At 56.9% G+C, this 21,863-nt stretch overlaps 1 protein-coding gene across 1 annotated transcript in view; it reads left to right on the forward strand.

Annotated features, from left to right (window-relative positions):
* COL13A1 (collagen type XIII alpha 1 chain) overlaps positions 1–21,863 on the forward strand; it is a 154,112-nt gene that overhangs the window by 91,315 nt on the left and 40,934 nt on the right. The window contains exons 11-17 of the mRNA XM_023644199.2: positions 2,613–2,639; positions 2,736–2,762; positions 3,587–3,613; positions 6,687–6,752; positions 10,365–10,472; positions 12,818–12,844; positions 13,628–13,663. Of these exons, the coding sequence (XP_023499967.2) occupies positions 2,613–2,639; positions 2,736–2,762; positions 3,587–3,613; positions 6,687–6,752; positions 10,365–10,472; positions 12,818–12,844; positions 13,628–13,663 (318 nt within the window). The remainder of the gene's footprint in view (positions 1–2,612; positions 2,640–2,735; positions 2,763–3,586; positions 3,614–6,686; positions 6,753–10,364; positions 10,473–12,817; positions 12,845–13,627; positions 13,664–21,863) is intronic.

Here is a 21,863-nt window from a genome sequence, read left to right on the forward strand (position 1 = left end):
CCCCTCCCCACTACCTTATTCCCCTTCCTGGTGGCCTGACGCTACTGTAAGGTAGTCCATCACAGCCCAGAAGCAGTAATGATGGTCATCAACTGGGCACAGTTCTGTCATCCTCATAACAGCTTATTATCCCCACTCTACAGAAGGGGAGATGGCAGCACAGAGTGACTGATGTGTTGCTGTGCTGCTCCTAAATAACAGCTGGGACTGAGACCCATGTGGCGGGGTCCACCCCTCCCCCGCGCCTCCTTTCTGCTGCTGGGGCTCTTTGTTCTGAAGGAAGGAACCCTTCCGTGGGGCTCCTCTTCCTGCCGTTCCTCCGCTCCCCCACTTAACCACCCATGAGTCTTCCCTGTCTGTTTGGGGGTCACAGCTAACTTGGGGGAAAGGGTGGGGCCATCCCACCTCCCATGAGCCCACATCAGCGTGATAGATCCCCTGTCTGCCTCCTAGTCATCCATCTACATCCGACAGGCCACAGAGCCATTAGGCTCCTGTTTGGCTTGGCACGGGGACCCTGAGCTATTAATTCAGCACGCCGTCCAGCGTAATTATCTTGGCCTGCTTATTGTCTGTCCGTCTCCCACTCGCCTCCCTACCCAGATGGTGTCCCCTCTGCTGGGCGTCCAACGTGGGGACCTGGGACTCACCCTCACATGCTCAATCTGTGTCCTCACCTGTCAAAAGGGGGTCACCTCAGCCCCACCCCCTAACAGTAGCCCTGAGAACCTGATGTAAGGTGTAGACAGGATCAGGGGTCCTATGAGTGCTGTAAAGGAGAGCTGGGACTCTGATTTCGTATCTTAGCCCACCACTCACACGACTGTCATAAGGGTGGGAGGAGCTCGTTCCCACCGAGTGCTGAGAACAGTGCCTGGCACATAGACACCCGAGAAGCGCCTTAGCTAGCACGTCCCCATGACGTGTCTTAAAGGGGCAGCCACTATTCAGCTAGAGCTAATTGGTGCCCGTGTTGTTGGGCCTTGACATATCCAAGAAAAACTTGAAATCCAGATTTTTGTTGTACTCTCCTTGCTCTTAAGTGATGGCAATTAATTGAAACAAAACTGTGTAGGATCAACAAAATACCTCTGGGGACCATGATTGTCCTGTGGGCCACCATTTGGGACATCTGGACTCCATCCTCCACGCTTCTGCAGCCCCAAACCTTTGTGTCATTTTTCTTGGCCCCTGGCCCTCCCCTCTCTCCTCACACCCTCTCTCTGTCCTGAGAGAGGGTGGCCTGGTCACCTGCAGTCTGGTTCCCTGCCACATGCATCATATTCTGCTGAACTTGATACTAAATACCTGGTCAGCCGCATGGGCTGGGGTGCTACATGGGTTGTCCCAAAGGCCACTTGTCTCCCCCGCCCCCCACAAACCTCCTGGGAATTTAGCAGTTTCGTAGTTGGTCCAGGCAGTCAGGAGCAACAGAAGGCTCTTCTCCCACTCAGATGGGTCTGTCCCTGGAGATCCTGAGTTCTTCAAGTCCCAAAGGGACTGGTCCAGCGGGTGGGTCGTCACAGGCCCTCAGGATGTTGGCTGGAAGGGACTTCAGGGCTCCAGGGGCTGGGGCAATGCCTGTGGCTCTAGCTGAGTCTGGAAGCCCTGCCTCCTGAGGTCCAACCCAGTTCAAAGTGTGGCAGAGTGCGAACAGCTGGATCTTCAAGGTCAGACAAACCTGGGCTCACGTCCCAGTGCCACCACTCACTGAGCCGCAGGGCCTTGTCTCCATCACCTCGTCTGGCAGATGGGGCTGACGGGTGTGAGCTCAGCACATACGGAAAGCCTGCCTCAGAGTGGCTCCTCAGAGCCTGAGGCGTGTGTCCTTCCTCTCATCCCTCCAGCCAGCCGGGAGGCCTCCTCCACACCGGCCTCAGCTCTGGCTCCCGAGAGAGCCAGCTGCACGCTGTGTTCTCCTCAGAGAACTAGGGTTTGCTCTGAACTCGCTCCCTTCTCAGCCCTGCAAACTTGACAGACGCCCTGCAAACCCCAAGGCCATTCTGTTCCTCTGAGGGGGCTAGAACATGACTGTAGTCACCAACTTCCTGCTTCCTCTCTGTTGCCAAAGGTTTCTCCAAAGCCCCCAGCGTTGGCGCCAGCCCCATGTCCCCAGAAGCCCGTGTGTTTCGGTGGGTTTCATGCTGAGGCCGCAGAGGGAAGAAGACAGAACGTGCCAGAGTCTCCTGGAGGCTTTTGACCGCCTCCTTCTTGGCTCCGTGAGGAGATGGGCAGGGCTGAGGCCAGGCAGCCCACGGTAGCAGGGTGTCGCCTGACACGTGGAGGCAGCCTCCTTCCTGGTGGGCCCATGAGATGATGGTGGTTGGAGGAATGCATGAAGGATGGCACTCCTCCTTCATCACGGCCGCATGCAGGGGGCAGGCACACCTAGTCACGCCCCCTGAGCCGTGGTACACAGGCCACATCCCCTGGAACGTCTCGGGCACAGGAACACCAGGCCGTAGGGGGTGGAGCCCAGCCTTTGGGACTCTGGGCATTCCGAAAAGCACCTGGCAGCCCTGGTTTCTAGCACAGTCCCCACCGAGGCCCACACCTCTGATTCCGCCTGCCTGCTGTGCACCCACTGACCTGTGTGTGTTTCCTCCCCACAGGGCCTGATGGGTCCCCGAGGACAGCCGGTTGGTACCTCGCCCTAATGTTCCCCAGCAAAGGGGCTTCGGGCCACTGTGTCCTTAGCTTCTGTTTCTAACTCTCTCATTTCCATCTCTTTGTAGGGACCTCAAGGACAAAAAGGAGAAAAGGTAAGCCTGATGGAGATTTTCTAGAATTTTCATCTCAGGAAATAGCCTCCCAGCAGGTAGAAAGGGGTCCAGAGTGATTATTTCCAAATTTTAGTTTCTATCAGCGGAAGCAGGACTTCCCCGTGTCCTGCGGCATGAGAGAGAAGGGAAGCTGCCCTGGGTGATGTTCTTTTCTTAGGGGAAGGGCCGCCTGGAGCCTGGCCCTTCTTGGTCTGCTTCTCAGCCCCTACTCCTGCCGCTCCCATGGTGTTTCTCCACCCACCTCCGTGAGCCTCTAGGATGTGGAGGTGTCCTGGCCCCTTCCCGACCTCCTGGATTCTCTGTCTCCTTGACTGTCTGTTGGAGGCTGTGCTGGGCTTGCGCCCAGGTAGATGATACAGGAATCTGCACCCCCGGCTCAGAGAAGGCATCTCCGAGGGCCCCCATTGCCTACAACCTGCCTCAGTGTCTGCTCTTTCCCTTCGGGGGCTCCTGTTCAAGGTCATTGGGTGGACCCACCCAGAGGGTCAACCTTTCCAGTAGATACCTCCAGCCAGGCATAGAGCACAACTCCTGACTGGTGTCATGGCAAGTGGTACATGGCAGTGGAGTCCTGTCCTAGGCTCCGTGCGGCCACGTCCAGGCAGGCCCTGGGGGTTTCTCCCCTGCTGCCAGCCAGGGACGAGGGAGGGAATTAGTTCTCCTGCCTCAGAGAGCTCAGTCCAGGACCAGAGCTGGCAGGTGATGAGTATGTGTCGTGTGTCCGCAAGTCCTGAGGGGATCCCTAGGTGACAGTCCCCACAACAACTGCCTAACACCCTCCCTCCCTTCCCTCCCTTCCCTAGGGTCAGTGTGGAGAGTACCCACACCGGGTAAGTGAACCCCTAAAACGGATCCATCCCTGGGGCACAGCCCCTAGCTCAGCCTCGTCTCCCAGGGGCCCCACCCCCTCCAGATCTTGGGGGACAGGAGCAAACAGCCCCCTCTGTGCTCAGTAGCCGGAGCAGTGGCCGTGGTGGGGGGTGTTTGGCCGGCCGGGGTGTGCGCCTGGTGCTCAGTAGGTCCACTGGTGCAGAGCCAGCACCAGAGCTCGTGTCTGCCCACCTATGCGTGTCTGTGTCCCCTCCCTGTGCTGGCTGGGCCTTCAGCCTCCAGCATGTGTGTGTCTGGGACTCATGGGCCGAGCTGTGTGTCTCCTTCGCACATCGCCTTCTCTGGAAGGCCGTGAGACTTGTGCAAGTCTGTGTGTCTGACTCCCTACCCAGTGCGTGCATGACTGTGTGCGCCTGTCTGGCTGCCTGCCCTGGCCACACCAGAGGGACTTTTGGGTTAGTCATTGTTTCAGATGACCCAACCTTGAGGGTGGGAGATAACTGGGGACTGACTGTCTCAATTCAAGGCGAAAGTCTCTGCTCTGCCTCTTCAAGAGTAGAGGAAGCCCCCTCCAAGCAGAGTGGGGGGTTTCAGGGCTGGGATGGTCTCCTACTGTGCCCCCCCACCACGTCCCACCCAGCTCCTTCCATTTCCTTGCTCCACCCCAGGATACAGAGCCCAAAGCCTGCGTAGGCCTATTAGGAACCTCCCAACCTGTGAGCAGGTTGCCATTGTTGGGACAGGGAGGGCCCAGGGGTACACTGCTTCCTCCAGCAGGAGCCCCGGTGGGCGGGGACCAGAAACATGCCCCTCATTATGGATCTGCCCTGCCGCTCTCACAGCCGGCCAGTAGGGGAGCATTCCCCTGTCAGGGGCCTCGCTGTGCCCAGACATACGCCCACAGGGTGGGTTCCCTGGCCGCCCACCCCTGCCAGGCAGAGGGATTGAGGGAGCAGAGACAAGCACAAGCCAGGTTCAGAGTCAACCTGGCTCCAGAAGGCCACTGGGAGGGCCTTACTAGCAGGATCCAGGTACTCCGACTCTGACCCCTGGGTTCCTGGGCCAGGGAGAGGCCGCAGGGGCCTAGACCATGAGCGGCTGGGGTGGGTTTGAGGCCAAGGCTGGGCTGGGCCCGGGCAGGGGCGCAGGCCGGCAGGAGCACAGAGCGGGCCAGTCAGTGGCATGTGCTCCAGGGACGCAGGGGCCCTGGTGTTCCGGCCAGCCTGATCCTGATACAATAATAGAAGGTCAGCTGTGTTTATTTGAAACGATGGGCTCACAGGATTGTTATGTCACCCGAAAGAAAGATAGCATCCCCCAGCACGAGAGACAGCACAACCGCAGGCGCTCTGGCGGTGTGTCATCCGTCCTCAGCCGACACATGGGGCTGGTGGAGGAGAAGGCTCTCTGCCCCTCAGCCCAACACAGGAAGAGGGGGAGGGCGGGGATAGAAGGCTCCAGAAGCACCTTGGCCAGAGGGTGCAGCGAAGCCTGGCGTTATGACTGCAGCAGTGTAGGGAACAGGTCAGGCAGAGGTGAGAGCGGATTTGGAAACCCAGCTGATGGGCAGGGCAAGGCAGGGGGCACCCTCTGTCTATTTGGAAGTGGGTAGGAAAGCAGGGGCTTCTAGGACAGGTGGTCTGTTGGCTTTCGGAGGGGCTTGTGGGCACGGTGGGGGTGGCTGGCCTCCATACCCGCGAGATACCAGGAGATCCAGGCTGTCCCCGCCTCTGTTCCAGCCTGCAGCATCCTCAGGGAGGGAGGAGGGGGAGGAGTGGGAGTGGGTGGGATGGAGCGCCCGGGACGGGGAGCAGGGGAGCGGTGTCTGTGGGCTCCAGCACTCACTCTCCCTGTCACCCGTCTGCCACCTCTGCCTCCGCTCCAGGAGCACCTAAGCAGCTCTTTTGCAGCTCTGCGCTCCAACCAGATAATTACCCTGAAGGTTTGTAGGCTCGGAAGGTCTCTGGGCCCCTCTCTGCTGAGAGGCTCCCTGGACGCAGGGCCAACATTGCACAGCCCCAGGCCCCATGGGGGAGGGGTGGGGCTCTTGGGGCAGCAGCTGCCCCTGAAGGCAGCGAGGACCTGGAAGGGTCACGATTGGGCTCCCAGGTCCCCAGCTGGGCGCATTCTCGGCTCAGGGGGCCCTGGTTCTTAACGCTCATCCCAGAGGCCTTGCGTCAGTTAAAATACTTTGAAAAACAAGAGATTGATTACATGCCATCTTTGTTTTCACTTGGGTTCTGGCTGCTTCTAAAGCCATGGGGTGCCCAACTTCAATGGGTAGAGGAACTGGAAGCAGCAAGAATTTCCAGAAATGGAAATCACATTAGATGATGTGAGTGCAAGTTGCCTCCCCCCAAAAGAGTGGTTGAACTTGCCGGAGACATCTTTGCCCAGCCTCTTTTTTCCAAGCCCACCAGCCCCGGGGGAGACCTCAGTTGCGTTTAGCTTGTGCCCACACTGGCCACACCCTCTGCCGCTCAGCCCCCAGGAGCCCAGCTTGGCACTGCCCTTGACCATCCTCCCCAGATTCCCTGACATCAGCCTTCCTCGTTCAACCAAAAAAAGAACACAGAGGTTGCCACACACCAGCCTGGCTTCAAGTACCAACCTAGCTGGTCCTGTGGCTCCCTAGCCAGAGCCTCAGAGTTGGCTACCCTCAGCCCAGCAGCCTCTCTCCATGACCAGGGATGGGTGGGGCCCACAGTGCAATGTTGGGCCGCGTGTCAGGCGGCCTCTGCGGCCCAGCATGGCCATGGAGGGCAGGCCTGGCCAAGGAGGGCCACTCTCCCAGTTGGGGGTGCTGCTGGCCAACACCCTGAGGGCCACTCCTCCTTCTGGGGGTAGTGTGCCATCCCAGGGCAGGCTCGGCACTGTGCCCCCCAAGCCAAGAGAGTGCCCCATCCACGCCCTCCCTCCCTGTGCCTCGTGCTCGCTAATCTCTCTTCTCTCTTCCTCTCCTCCCCTCCCTCTTGGCCATCCTGCCTTCCTGGCGACTTTCCTGGCATCCTTCTCAACACCCGCGATCTCCGGCCTTTGCCCTCTGGCCTTCCAACTCACCTTTCTCCTCAGCTGCTGCCTCTCCTCAATTCAGTGCGACTGGCTCCACCCCCAGTCATAAAAAGGCGGACCTTCCAGGTAGACACCTTCCCTCTGCGCAGACTACACGTGACTTCCCCAAGGGCCTTCCCGAGGAGTTCAGCAAGCCTCCGGGCCCTGACAGGCCAGCTGGGGCTGCAGACAGAGCCAGAACCTCACTCTTCTTCAGTTAAATTAAATCAGGCAAAAATAGACCCATGAATGCCATAGATGTGGAAATACACAGCACCCAGGCCCGGGAGATCCACAACTACTACCACACCGTTACCACTCACATCGGCCATCGCCGTGTGCCGGCCATTGTGCCACACATTTTACAGGCCTGATTTCATTTAATTCTCTTAACAGCTTTAGGAATTAGGCATGATCATCCTCATTTCACAGATGAGGAAATCAAGGCTCAGAGAGGTTAAGTAAATTGCTGTTGGCACTCAGGTTCTCTGCCTCTTAACTAGCTGTGTGATTTGGGGCAAGAAACTGAACCTCTCTGTGTCTCAGCTTTCTCACTTGTGGAAGGAGGGTAATAGCAGTTCTTACTGCATTGGGCTGTTGTGTATACAGAGCACTTGCAATAATTCCTGGCACAGTTTAGGTGCTATAATTAAATTGAGGCTCAGAGAAGTGAATTTGTGCCCAAGGTCGCACAAACAGCAAGAAGCAGAATGGGAACTGGCAGCCAGGTCTTCAGACCCCGCGTCCGGGGCTCTCCAGCTGGACCTACACCCTTTATATTTAGAAATGCAGATTGCTTAGCATCTGATTGCTTGTAACCTGAGTGTGAGGAGTGAGGGAATTCACAGAGGAAAATGTAGCCGGTAGCCAACAGGTGTAACCATTGTGAGCACTGCTTCCTTCTTCCTGCCTTACTAACCAGGGAGGCCAGGGTAGGACCAGATGACAAAGAACAAAGAACAAGAGACCACAGACTTGGGGTCCAGGCACAGGCAGTGTAGCTTGATTCCAGGCCAGACAGCCCGTGGCCACCACCCAGGCCCCCAGCCTGCCTTCCACTGCACAGGGGTCTCCCCCAGGCCACAGGGATGCTGGAAGCAGCAAGGCTCCGAGATGCTCTCTGAGAGCCTGACAGCAGGGCCTGGAGCTCCCGTCTGTCCTGACTCAGGAGTCAGGAGCCCAGGGGCTTGCATGTTTAGGCACCTGATTGAGCAAGGCTGAAATATCACTCCGATTAATAGCTAAAAATACAGAGGGACAAATGAGGCACGTGCTGCCAGAGCCTGCGTGCCCCCTCACACCAGCCAGGTCCTCCAGAGCCCGTGTGCTCCGAGCGCCTACCCCAAGCATAGCTATTCAGGGGGCCCACTGGTGGCCCAGAGCAGCACCAGGCCCACCCCACTGTCACCCACTCCTACCCATGTCAGACCCCGCCAGGAGAGCAGAGTCCTTGCTCTCACAGCGGCCATTCTCCTCAATCCCCAAGAGCCACCTCCTGGCCTCAGTTGCAGTCACTGCTGTTGGCTCAGCCCTCGCTGGGTTCCAGGTGGTGGTGTAAGAATTCTACATGGATTATCTCGTGTAATCCCACGCCAGCCACACGGCAGTGGAGGGGCCATCATCATCAGCCCACCTTACAGCTGAAGAAATGGAGGGGGCCCAGGCGTGTTCCTGCCTTCCTTTTCAAGAGCAAGGGGTGGGCGAGCCAGAGTTTAACTGTGCTGCCCCGACTTGGCTTCCAAAGTAGAGAGAAGAATAGGGACCCCTATTCTGCCTGCTGCAGACTCTGCCTGGAGAATAAGGTTGTTATGCTGTCAGTCATCATGGCACATAAAAAGGCTTGTCCATTTCCTACCAATAAACCAATATTGATTTTACAGGCTCTGTAAGATGCTTAAACATCAGGTCTAACATTAGTTGAAAGAGGAAACTGTATGAGCTATGATGGGCTTAGCAGATGGTGTTGGAGGTCATTTCCCAAGTGCAGAAAGTTGGACGGTGAGCAGGTTTCACTGGGGGCTTATTTGGAATGAAGAGCAACAGTCTGGACTTCCGAGTGTGGGTCCTGGCTGCCCCTGAATTCTCCATGTGACCTTGAGGGGGGCCTCACCTTCTCTGAGCCTCAGTTTTCTTCTCTGTAAAAGGGGACTTGTGACCCGTTTCTGCACCTGTCTCCTCCCCCAGGGACACTCTGAGCCCTCAAGCTGCTTCTCAGAGGGTGTAGCAGGAGGAAGTCCAGGCCCCAGGTGACACTGCTGGGTGCCATCTGCCCTGGGATGTCCCAGCTAAGAGATGGTTCCAGCAGGTGCTGCTAAAATTCTACAGTCCTCATTGAGAGGTTGTGTCCTCCTATTTGTCGTCATCACTTCCTCTGTAGAGTCTGCAGCAAGCCTCCTCGGCTCCTTTTCCAGCTGAGGAAGCCAGAGTGTCACAGAGGCCTGCTGAGATCATACTGAGAGCAGTGGGCTGGCCTGGAGTTCCGGCCACCCGTGTCGCCCTGAGTCCCAGCCTGGAGCTCACACACCTGCCAGGCTGTGCTGCTGTAGTCTGTCTGCAGGGACAGGCCCCTTCTCATAAGAGCAGAGCCTAGATGGTTTCTGGAGTGGTCACTTAGAAAATAACACAATGGCACAAGTCTAGACCCAGGATGCCTCCAGCCCCCAGCCCCAAGATCTGGGTCCTGTGGGCCAGGCTCTCTCCTGCTCCTGAGGGGACACAATACCACCCCTGCCTCCCTGAGCCCTTGGTCCATGTGGAGCACAGGCATGGTGGGTGGGTGACAAAGGCTGGGCTCAGAGCAGCCAGCTCAGGAATGGGGTCAGGGAAAAGAGTAATAGTAGCACCACATGCAGGCACAAAGCACTTTACAGTGTCAGAGCTCAAGTGAGCTAAGGTTTGCAAACTCAACTGTCCTCTGAGGCCGGGCATGTTCACATAGGTGACAGAAGCAGGTGCACATGGAAAAAATAGGGAGGATGGGACTGAGGCAACTGGAGAACTCATGCCCCGCCTGAAGGGGCGCTGCTCCCCTCGCCCAGCCAATGGTTGCTTCTAGGCACGTGGGCCTAGCTTGCCAGGGCTCTCAGTTACTCATCAGAAGCCACTAATCCAAATTTTTTGCGTAAAATTTCTTGCCCAATTGTTTAGTGAGCCAAACAAAATTCTGTGGCTCTGACCTAAGGATCTCCTTTGACCCTCTGGGCTGGAATCAGAGAGGGTCAAAGCTGTGAGAGGAACAAGGCATTGCTTGCTGTTCCCAATGGATGGCCGAGAGGCCGGGGTGCAGAGATGATGGGACTCGCCACACAGGGGGGAGCTGAGGCAGGCCCAGGTCGCACACCACCTGGGCTGGACTCCAGCCATCCGGCCAGGCAGGGAGCAGGCCTTTGGTCTGGCTGGGGGGTCATCCCGCTCGTTCCTCTGCCTCTGCCCCTCACAGCAGAGCTCTTGCCCTCGGGACCAGCTGCTTGTGCAGCAAGTCCTCCTCGAAGCCCCTCCTCTTGGGGGCCTAATGTCTTGGCCATCTCCTCGCTGTCACCAGTCCCTGCATGTAGTCACCACCACAGCATCATCAGCGTCACGCCACCACCGCCTCGCCACCAGAGCCCATGGCGGGCCTTCACTGGGTGCATGGCACTGGGGCGGGAACCGCTCTATAGCTGGGGGTCTCTCTCTAACACGTGTTTCCATGAACCTCAGGGTGAGCAGGGCCAGGCCGGCATCCAAGGCCCACCAGGGCCACCAGGGCCCCCTGGACCGAGTGGACCTCTGGGGCACCCGGGACTGCCAGGGCCCATGGGGCCACCAGTAAGTACCCCTTCCTCTCTACATTGCTACCTCTTCTTCAAGATTTGTCCCAGAAATTCCTCTGGAAGCAACCAAACCTTTCATGACTTCAGGAACCTGGGTCCCAACCAAGTGGCAGAAACACCTTGGCAAGGCCATTAGACATGGGTGGCCCTGCAAGGAGCTGCCCCTCCCTGTCACACTCACCTGCTGCACTCTGGTTCTGAAAGCACACCTCCTGGGGCCGTGTCCCCAGCGCCAGTCATTGCCTTCCAGGGAGGGAGTCACTACCAGGCTACTCCTATCCCACCCTCAGCAGAGAGGAGCTTGGAAAGAAAGTTTGCAGGGCCACCTTTGGTGCTTGTCCCCTGACCCCTGGGTATAGGAAAACCTGAGTTTGGGGCAGTGGGCTCTGAAGGAGGTAGCAAGAGGGTGTCAGACCACCTGGCACCCCTAACAAAAACGCCATTGCTGGAGTAGGTGGGTTTCACACTCCTGGGCCACCTTCCAGCCAAGCTGGGTGCCTGGTTGGCCGGGGGGTCCTGCTTCGAGCCTGAGGATTGGACCTCTGCTAGGAGGGGCCTAGGGAGGCCAGCAGGCTCCTCCCTCCAAGTGAGACCACACTCAGGCAACAGGTCAGGCCCAGGCTCCACCAAGTCACCCGTTTCCAAGCTCTGGCCAAGACCTGACTCTCTCAGTCCAATTTAGTGCAAGGAAGCACCAGGGCAGGACAGCTCAGCGGACAGCTGGGCTTTGGAGGAAAGACTTCTCCACCCGGAGCTGACTAGCAGCATATGCTACTGGAGGCCTGGGGTTAGGGACAAAGTCTGTGTAATAATGGTTTTTCCCACATGGATAAAAGCAAAAGAACTGATTTCTTTCTTATGACAAAAACATTGGACATTCACTGTGAAAAATTTGGGACATAAACAAAGAAAAAGTTTTAAGTTGTCTATTTTCCCATATCCGGAGTTCACTGTCATTACCATTTTGGAGAGTTCTTCCATTTTCTCCTTAAACATACCTGCACAGGGACATTCTCCAGGTTGGTAATGTCCTGAAAACATACCAGTTTGTATCCTGTTACGTTTTTCACGTAACATCATCACCCACGCCCTTCCTACGTCAGGCGTGTCCTGGGATGTGGCTTTTAGGGCTGCTCAGCCTATTTACAGGGTAGTTAATGAGTTCCCGTCTGTGATGTACATCCTTGCACATCAATGTTTATGCACATTTCTGGTTCTTCCACTGCAATAGATTCCCAAAGGTGGAATTGCTAGGTCAGGCATGTCCCTGCCAAATAGCCCTTGATGAGGACGGCCACATTCCAGGTCAATCGGCTTCACATCTGGGCTCCTCAGCTGCTCCAGCTGCCAATGCTGAGGCTCAGTATAGGGTCCCTCTAGGCTGGGCGACAGCTCCGGCCGATCAGGACGCCCAGCTTGGCCAGAAGGTGGCACAGCAGTGTGAAAACCTAACTTGCCAGCTCTCCTGCCCAGCTTGACCGCCTCGGCAGATTTTAAATATTTCTGTGGTTTTTTGCCCCAGGATCTGAGGGAGGAAGATTAGTCTTACTTCCGTGGTTTCTAGATGGGGAAAATGGAAAACCTGAAAGGAAGTTAAATTTAGGGAATTAAACCAAACCAAGCCAAGAAAACCAAAAAAGTGCTCAAAATCCACTTCTTTGCTCACCACTCTTCCCCAAACACACTGGGCTCCCACTCACTGAATCCATGCCAGGTGGTTTTCTTTGTTAGGCTGTTTATAAAGAAAAAAACCCAGGGGGTGTGGTTTTAAACCAATGGAAACAGACCAGACTCGGGCATCATGGTTTTCACCAGCCTGTGTTTGCCCGAGACCGTGGTGGAGCCAGCCTTGCCTCTCCTTTCTCGGGCTCCCGCAGGCGCTGGGCCCACGCCACCTCCCTGCGGCTGGCTGCATGGTCACAGTGCCCCAAGAGGAAGGAGACAGAAGGCTCCCCTGCAGGCTGGCAGGCTTCTGCTGGGCAAGGTTGGCTTTCTAAGGAGGAGTCCCATTTAAGAGGTGGGTGGGTGGGGATCTGGACCAAACCACATTGTCAATTTAACATGATGCCACTGACCTGTTTTCCAGTGGGTGAGCACAACGGAGATGCCCATGGTGCCCACATGGCTCCAAAGAGGGACATGACCCTGTTGTCCCCACATACCCTCAGCAGGTTCCACATACCCTTCCAGGGTCCTTTAGATCTGTTCTCTAGCACATCCAGAACCCGTTACAGTTATTCGGGGGCTACTCTGCTCCTCTAGCCTCCACTGTAAACAGGACTAGCCCCAACCATTTGCCAGTGGGATCCATCTCCACTCACCTTTTCCTTGCTTCCACAGGGCTTACCTGGGCCTCCTGGACCGAAGGTGAGGGCTCTCCTGGGTGATGCACTGAGTGGGTGGGAGAGTTCCCTGCAGGAGAGAGGAAGGAGAGGCAGCACTGAGGGTTACTGAGTAAGGAGCTGAGATGGATCTCAGCTGAGAGGAGGCTCATGTGTGGCTCAATTCCAAACGCCCTCCTCATGGGAATTGATGGGGCCCACAAGGACTGCACTTTTGTGTGCTCAGGCCAAGAAAATGGTATGGCTGGTATGGAAGGTGCAGTCCCATCCTCCAAGGAGTTTATATTCTAGTTGCAACTCAAGATTGATGCCCAAGACACTGTCACAACATCCTAATGAAATAGTGTTTCATAAGGGGTCAGAACTAGAAGGGACCTTCGGGGTCATCGGTCTCTTGCAAAACCTTATCTAGAAGCCACAATGTCAAACAGACTCTCCCTTTGAAGCTGGGGGCCCTGGGGCTATGGGGATGAGAAGTTGCAAAGCCCAACCATTCACAGTGTGGAAGCTGGGAGCCCTGGGGAAAAGAGACTTGTCCAAGTTTGACAGAGAGTCAGTGGTGGAACCAGAACTGAAACTCGGGTCTCCTGAGTCCCTGCCTAGTTGATGCTTCCCACCATCCCTCTGCCTCAGCCAGGCAGGGACTTGTTCCGAAGAGTAGAGCAGGCTCTGTTGTTCCAGGGATGGCTGGAGGCAGAGGTCAGAGGATGTGGGGTCATTAGGAGGAAGAGGGTGGTGATGTGAGAGGAAGAGCATGAGCCAGAGTTTGGCACTGGGAACCCCTCTGACGGTCTCTTTGTTCCCGCAGGGAGACCCGGGGATCCAGGGCTACCACGGCCGGAAGGTAAGAAGGAGGGGGAGAGGAAACCCAAGTCAGGCTTCACCATGCTGCACAGTGTCCAGACTTGGTTGTGCACATGCACTTTTGCCCACACTCTCACACAGCGTGTACCTCACAATGCTTGTGAGGTTGGCTGGACAGGGGTTCATGTCTCCAAGTGGGGGAAAAGGAGACTCAGAGGGGGCAGGGCCTTGAGCAAGTCAGTGGCCCAGCTGGACCTCAGACCCAGGAGGGGTCTCCCTCACCGACCTGAGCAGCTGTGTCTGTACCGAGGAGGGCTGGGTTCTCACTGGCCCCCTGAGCACCTGGTAAGTGGGAGCTGGGCAGAGCTCCGTGCTGAGCATGGTGGGCTAGGGCCCCAGCCTTGCTGTCCGGCAGCTCACAGGCCAGAGAGATGGGATTCCTGCACAGATAACCCTGGCGAAGGCCAGCTGTGCTAACTGCCACCATTCCAGAGCTGTGTGAATACAGGGGGTGGAGAGATTAATTCCAGGTTGGGAGGAGTTTGGGAAGTCTTCTGGGAGAAGACAGCCTGTGAGCTCAGTCCTGGTGAATGAGGAGGAATACCCGTTATCTATTGCCATGTAACAAACCATCACAAACTTACTGGCTTAAAATGATGATTTATTTCTCATGATTCTGCGGATTGGCTAGCTGGGAGTTCTGCTGGTCTCCCCTGGGCTTACTCATGCAGTCCCGTTGGACAGTGGCTGGAAAGGCCGGAGGGGCCAAGACAGCTGCATCCACATGTCTGGTGATTGGCACTGGTTGTGGGCTGGGTGCCTCTGTTCCTCCCATGTGGCCTCTCAGCCCCCAGCAGGCTTACCAGGTTTCCTTACAGCGTGGTCGGCCCAAGGTGGTGTTCAAAGTGGGCAAGTCCACTGCACAGGTGGCTTTCCAAAGCATTCCCCTGCGTCACATTTTCTGAGGTCATGTTGGTCAAAGCAAGTCAAATGGCCAAGCCTTGTGAGTGAGTGGGGTTGGGGGATCCAGCTTCCACCTATTCTTGTGGAAAGACTAGCAAAGCATTTGTGGTCATTTTTGATCCACCGCTGTGGGCCTTCAACGAGCACATTTCAAGGGAAATGGCATTTTAGACAGGGAACCAATTTGAGCCAAGGCCCAGAGGTGGTCATTACAATAATTATCATAACATAAAAATAATTTTGATAAAAGTCACCACTTCCTGAATGCGTACTGTGTGCCAGTCCGTCCTTTAATGCGACCTGCACGATTTGTAATCCTAAGACCACCCTATGAGGCTGGCACTATTCTTCTCCTACTTAACAAATGAGGAAACTGAGGCACGCACAAAGTCTCCTGGCTCCCAAGTGGCAGAGCAGGAATTCACGTCGAGGTCTGCGTCCTCCCCATGGTACCACCTGCTGCAAGGGGCCCATCCTGCCCTCCAGACCCCAGCTGGGGAAGCATCCGGAAGCTTCCAGGAAAAGACAAGAGGCACGAGGGAAGAGGAGGACACAGGGGCGGGGGTGGTGGGTGGGCATTGGAACGGGAAGAACCCCTTAGAGATGCACATCCCGCATGCTGGGTAACCAGGCGGCTGCCATCATCGCACTGTTTTATGGGTGCTCAGCAGGTGAAACGGAGAGACCCCAGAGACCTTTAATTAGTTCTGCATAAACTGAGAAGTTTGTATTGTGTCAGGAAGTGGAAATTATAGCCCCCGCGGTTGCCTCCATCCACTTATGCAGACTCAGAAAATTTACTGCCTCCTGGAGCAGCGCAGGGTAGGGTTTCCCATTAGCAGCTGGACCAGCTCTTTCAAGCTGTGAAGAAACTGTGGGGCCAGCAGGGGTTTCCGTGGGGCCACGAGGATGCCCGCGGCTGAATCCATGCCATGGTGGGCGTCTGCATTCTCCTACCAGCCTAAAGTCTGGTTCTTCCAGACAGGAGCTTGGGGGTCTATTGTCCTGAGGGTGGAGAGGCATCAGCTTAGGGCTGGGGTTTCATGATGATAGAGGACCTGGTCCCATGAGTGTAGCAATCCTGCACTCAGGTTGTGGGAAGAATCATTCAACCCAGGCTGCATTGACTTTGCAGAGAACACCAGCATGGTCCTGCTGACAGAGGGGCAGCTCCTGATGCTGAGGAAGCCTGCTCTGGGAAGAGGAGGCTCTAGCATGGAAGGGGGAACGTACTTCTTTCGCACGACTAGGGGTAGAGCAAGTGCTGATGGGTAACTTGGGAGGGAGGGAGCTCCCCATCACCAGAGGTGTCCAAGTAGAGGCTGGATAACTAGAGATCTGGGATGTCTTAAGAGAAGCTTTCATATCAAATGAGAGACTGGATTAAAAGCCTTTCCAGCTCAGGTAAGCTAGAGCTTCCTGGGCACAGAGTTGGCTCCACAGCCTCTGGAGAGGAACAGACCCCTGGCTTTGTGGGGAGTCTGCTCCCTGAGTCTTTGTCTGGGTCTTTCTTCATCCCCATCCGGGGCTTGTTGGAATCATCGCCAGTCTTAGATCTCATGAGGAACCCAGAAGACCCTTGTCCTTTGTGCTCGACTCCTGCTCCCCACCCTTTCTTTCTCTCCAGACCACTCCCTCCCCCTTCCCAACGGCCTCTTCCCAGGGAATCTGGAGGGGCTGTGAGGCTGCTGGCTCCCCCTCACTGCCTCTCTGGGTCTCTGGAAGGCTCCTGCTGCCTCCCGTTCTCCCTGCCTGTCTTGAGTCTTTTCAGTCCTGGAGCTACCAGCCCCCAAAAACCCCCCGGGCCGCAGGTGGTCTCAGCACCCTTGTGTCTGTGCTGGCCCTTAGTCTGCTGGACCCTTGTCCTGCCATCACCTCAGCCACAGCCTCGTAGTCCAACAGAGGCCAGGGGGCGGGCACTGGGGGCTGACGACCAGTGGTAGAAGGTCCACCCCCAAGGAGTTAGGGTCATTCCTCAAGGTCAAGTGACTCTCAGGAGGCTGCCAGTACCCGTCCGCCTGACCCAGCCCATTGAGGCAGTGAGCACCCGGACCCCAGTGATCACCATGCCAGGCAGAAGTTTGCTTCCCGTCAGAACTCTGAGATGAAGAGGGTGGTGCTCAAGGACAAGTGCAGAAATACTTCACATGTCTGGTTTAGCCAAAGTTCATTCACTCCCCATCTCACTGGGTCCTTCCCAGGCCCAGTACTTAGAGCTCATTATCCCCACTATACAGATGAGAAGCTCAGAGAGGTTAATACCCAGCCCAAGGTTGCACAGCTAGTGAACAATCATGCTGGAATTGGAGGCTTGGTGCCATGAGTCCAAGCCCAGAGGCTGGTGTTCTCGCCCTGGCGCAGAAGTGAACGTCTGCTGTGGGCATCTCACCCCAGCTGAGCTAACTGTGTACAGACCACTCTCCCCTGTGGTCTCTCTGGGATGTGGAGTGTTATCCCTCCAGCTCCCTTCTCTTGTCCATCGGTTCTTTTTCTCTCTCCCCTCTCTCTGCTCTCTGCTCGGAATGAGTAACTAACGTGAAGGGTGGCTTGACTACAGATGCTGGGGAAATGAGTTTGCTCCCAGCCCACCACCCCAGGGAGGAGCGGGCACCAGCGGGGGCGGAACACAGAGCTGGGACAGGGCCATAGGACTGCCCCTTGTGTTCAGGGAGTGAGGGCACCTGAGGGGTGACCGATGACGCTCCCCGTCGGCTTCAATTGCTCTGTCCAGCGACCTGACATGCAGGCAGGGGGCCTGTCTTTCAGCGGGGGTGGAGTTTTACCCTCAGCAAGGACGCTTCTCTGCCACTGAAGTTTGCTAAGAGTTAGTTCCTTCCACCACCACCAGCACCCGCCCTGCCCTCCCCCCAGCAGCCAGACCCGGCCTGGCCTCAAAGGCCAGTGAGGCCAGCAGAGCAGGCTGCTCCATCAGCTCCTTGGGATCAAAGCCCAGCATGGCCAGTGGGCCCTGTGCCGCCCCCAGCCCCCCGGGGGCCAACTCTGCTGCCTAGACACTGCAACTATTGTTGTGTACCCATGTGGTACCTATTTGATCCAAATTTATGATACCGATCTACTTTAAATATGTTGCAAGAGGCAAAGTGTGTTTAAAACATTACAACCTTGGCTCTCTTTCAAGAGGATTGACGAGTATTGTCAGACTGTGTGGATCACAGAACCTGGTGAGAGCTTATCTTTGAGCGCGTCGGGGCTGGTCCGTCTGTCTCTGCAGTGGGGGTGCATTTGACACGTGCGGCGGCCGGGGCATCAGGTCTCCGGTTTGCCTTAAGGACACGTGCCCCTCCTGCAGGAGCTGGACCATGTGCTTCCAGACCAGAGGAGGGGGAGGTGGGAGCCTCGTGCGGGAGCAGTTTCGCACTGCCGTCACTCCTCCGGGGGGGCTGAGGGGCTCCCCAGCAACAGGGACTCCCAGGGGGAGGAGATCCCCTGGGCCCTATGACCGACGGCTAGGGCCCTGGGGTGAAGGCGTGAGGAGCGGAAACTCCCCGGGCCCATCTCGGCCTTTCTTGTCTGGCCATGCCGGGCCTCCTCAGTTCTCCTTAATCCCCTACAAAAGGGCGCAACCATTCTGCTCCGCTGGTCAGAGCCACATGGTGGACACGCTTCTGTAGAATGACAGCCACTATCGTTACATCTACCCTACGGGGCCTCGTCGGAGCACTTTGCCCACATCATCCTGCAGGATTCTTGTAAAGGTTTTATTCTTATCCCCAGTTTACAGATGAGCAGACTGAGGTTCACAGAGGTGACTCCCTGAAGGTCCACAGCTAGGAAGTAGTGACGCCAGGTCTGTCTGACCCCAAAGCCTTGCTCTGAGCAACTGTACTACCTGGGTCTTATGAGCCCTGGGCGACCCCGCGACATGCCTTCCCCCGTTCTCCTCCACTAGCAGGAAAGGAGGGGAGAGTTGAGCTGTTTTCCTCCTGTGAGAAGAAGGTTGTGGCTGGATCCAGGCCTTTCCCTGACCTCCCAGGCTCTCTGTGAGCAGAAGTGGGGTACTTGGTGTGTTTTAGTCAAAGACCCAAGGAAGAAGGGTGCTTTGCGTGTTGGCACTGATTCCAGCTGAACGATTCTCCCAGGGAGTGGGGATGGTCCCAGGACTGCAGTAAAACCAGGAGAAGGCAGCTTGCCTCCGCCTCCACCACAGCTGTTCCCCAAACCTTCCTGCAGCCCGACCTGAGCAGCCCCAGGCCTCTCTCAGCCCTCACAGCAGAGCACTCCATGCACATGGAAGTGGGGACAGCGCTTTCTTTCCGAGCCATGAAATCCCAGTGGGGACGTCCAGACCATTTAAATTAAAACAGATCAGGGAGCTGAGACACAGGCCCCAGATCTGAGGCCTCGTCGGGGCTGAGGGGACTCCAGCCCCAGCCTGTGCGCTCTGGGCCCTGTCTCTCCTGAACTCCAAAGTCCACAGATTAATTAGAGCTGACTTTCCTTTTTGGAACTAACTACAAAATCAACTGATCTCAAATCGAGATTACAAGCCAGCCGCCCTTGCAAAGCCCTGGCCTTCGATGGGGTGCCTGACCCCGGTAATTCCCCAGATCACTTCCTGCCGGCCCTAATTACCGGAGGGCCTGGTGTTTCCGTGGTTCCAGCCCTCTCCAGTCTGGAGCTGGCTGGGGCAGGGGAAAAAGGAACTGAGCTGCCTTTTTCCCGGAAGGGAGTCCCAGGAACTCTTTGGGGGAGAGAAAGACATTAGCCCTCCTCCCCCAACTTTTCCAGCCCAGGAAAGGGCCCTGGTCCAGGCCTGAGGCCTGCGCCTGGCCTCCCCAAGCCCTCCACTCCCCACACTCACGCAGGCCTTCCTCCTTCCCTGCAGAGAACAAAGAGTCTGTGTGTGGAGCTGCTTCAGGCCAGGCCCTCCCAACCCAGGGCTGGGCTGCCGTGGGAGCCTCAGTTCGGGAGGTCCATTCAACCCCCCTGCTTCTCCGCCTGACCTTTGCTTGGCTGGGGAGCTGACCTTGAGCCCCCCACCTCCTTCCACACTATGTCTTCTTGCCAAGTTCCTGGCCTGCTTGTTCAATCAACAGTAAATCACTAATTAAGGGGCCACTTCCACAACACAGGAGCACTACTGGTTTGTGCTACAAGGGGTCTGCTTCCATTCTGTCATCTCAGTAAAAGGATGGGTCCTCCCACCTGGAAGCAGGGACTGGAATAGAGAACCTATTGATGCTGTAATGCACTCACGTGCAGTGGCCCCGCTGGAGGGTCAGTGGCATGGGAAAAGTTGGGCTTGGGACAGGCCTTCAAGGTCATTCAGGGCAGCCCCCTTTCTAGCCATCTGTGCCCACCCAGAGCTTTCTTAGACACGATGACTGGGATCCACCCCTCCTGGGCCAACAATCAGGCGTTGGTTCTTGGCACCAAGGGTAAAGAGCCAGCCTCCCAGATGGTGGGCCAGGACCTGGCCTGGGGGCCACAGGCTTGCTTCCACAGCAGCTACTGCCTTCCATGCTCTGTGCTCCTAGGCTGAGACTCTGTAATGCTCAGAGCAGCAGCACCTGCACAATGGCCCAGATCGGGGAACTGAGAGCCCCCCAGAGGAGCCTCCGGGGTCCCACTGGGAGGAGAAGGGAAGGCAGAGGTAGGGAATATAAATTGGGGCCCTCCGGCTTTGACAGACTGAGAGCTCCCTCCCCTCTTAGGGCGAAACCATTAGTGGGTTAGTGGATCTAAATTCAGCACAGCTCCAAACTTAAGCTGTTTAAATAGGAAAGGCTTTAGGGAGGGAGAAGGGAGAGAAGGATGCTCTAGATGTGCTCTCGCAGATGTGCCCCAGGGAAGAGCTCCCTGAGCAGCAGTGTGTGCTCGTGCTCCTCTATCAACAGCTGCCAGAAGCAGCCTCGCCCTCGCTCCCTGCACAGGAGTGCCCGTGCCCACGGCCACCCTGGGGTCCTTGACAGTGACTCTCAGCCCTCTCCCCTCACCCACGTCCAGGAGTCAGTGTTGTCTGGTGTAGGACGAGCCCAGCCCCCGTTCAGAGGTCAGGCTGGGGCAGGCCCATGAGACAAGCTCTGGAGAAGGAGACTGATGAAAGGGGAATGGGCCTGCAGGGGGGTCAGCCGGGGGCAGCCCTGTTTCCTGCCCAGCAGAGGGCCACAAGGGAGGGAGGCCCTGGGGTGGGGATCAAGGAAGCCTGGGTCATTTGCAGAATTAAGAGACTTGACCCAGGGGGAGGGAAGGGGCGAAGGTCAGCCTCCCTAACGAGGAGGGCTGCCTCCCCTGGGGGCTCCGAGGGGCCCAGATTTCCCTGGATGCGTGGTTGTGTCTATATACTCAGACCAGCGTGGCTGAAGACAGCCCCAATTAGCCAGAAACCCTCACTCCCGGGGCCGCTCTGCAAGCTCCTGCAGAGACAGGAGGCAGGAGCCCAGAGATGGAGCCTGAGCAGCCCCCGCCCTCCTTCCGTGCTGAAGCCTCAGAGTAGGAGGAGGGAAAGCAGAGACCTGCTGAGACCCCTCCCAGAGCCGCATTTTCACCCAGAGCTAAACTCCTTCCCCCACAGAGCCTCCTTACGAAGTTGCCAACGCACCCAGTGTCACTTCCCCAGCTCTGGCCTCTCCCTCCTAAAGGCCTATCTAGTCTAATCTCACTTTACAGATAGGATCCTGGACCCAGAGAGAGAAAGTGGCTATCCAGGATCACACAGTCTATCCTGACTACCAGCCCAGCTCCCCAAAACGGAAGCGGGCAGAGGAGGGCAGGAGCACTGACGGAGAGATGGGAAGAGGATGGAAGAGGAGGAGCGGGACAAACGGGAGGTCCCTGAACAGTCCACCAGGACTCCCAAGCTGACCTCCCACCTGTACCCCCTACTCCAAGGGGCTCTATCTGGTGTCCTGGGGGCTGAGTCAACCCAGGGGGCTGTTTGGAATGTTAGCAGGGGTCCTGGTCCTCGGAAGGAGAGGGTGACAGAGACCCTGGGCTTGTGCTCTGGGGATGGGCGCCTTGAGACCCATGTGGTCACAGTTGCCAGACTTCTGACGAGGTCCTGTGGCGCCCTCTGCTGGCCACAGGGTGGACCTGTGCTGGCAGTCAGGGTCGGCCCACCTCTTTTCTCTGGTGCCCTTGGTTAAAGACCCAGCCCTGGGCTGAGCTGCCCGCACTCTGGCTCCTTGGCACCCGAGGGGCATAGCCTGAGGGCCCTCCACAGAGGGCTGTGCCTTGCTTTCAGACAGCAAAGGATATTTCATGGAGCGGATAGAACACCAGCCCATCCGATGCTTAGGGCTGGCAGAGAGAAATGG

Source organism: Equus caballus, chromosome 1, assembly GCF_041296265.1.
Source record: "Equus caballus isolate H_3958 breed thoroughbred chromosome 1, TB-T2T, whole genome shotgun sequence".
Taxonomy (NCBI): Eukaryota; Metazoa; Chordata; class Mammalia; order Perissodactyla; family Equidae; genus Equus; species Equus caballus.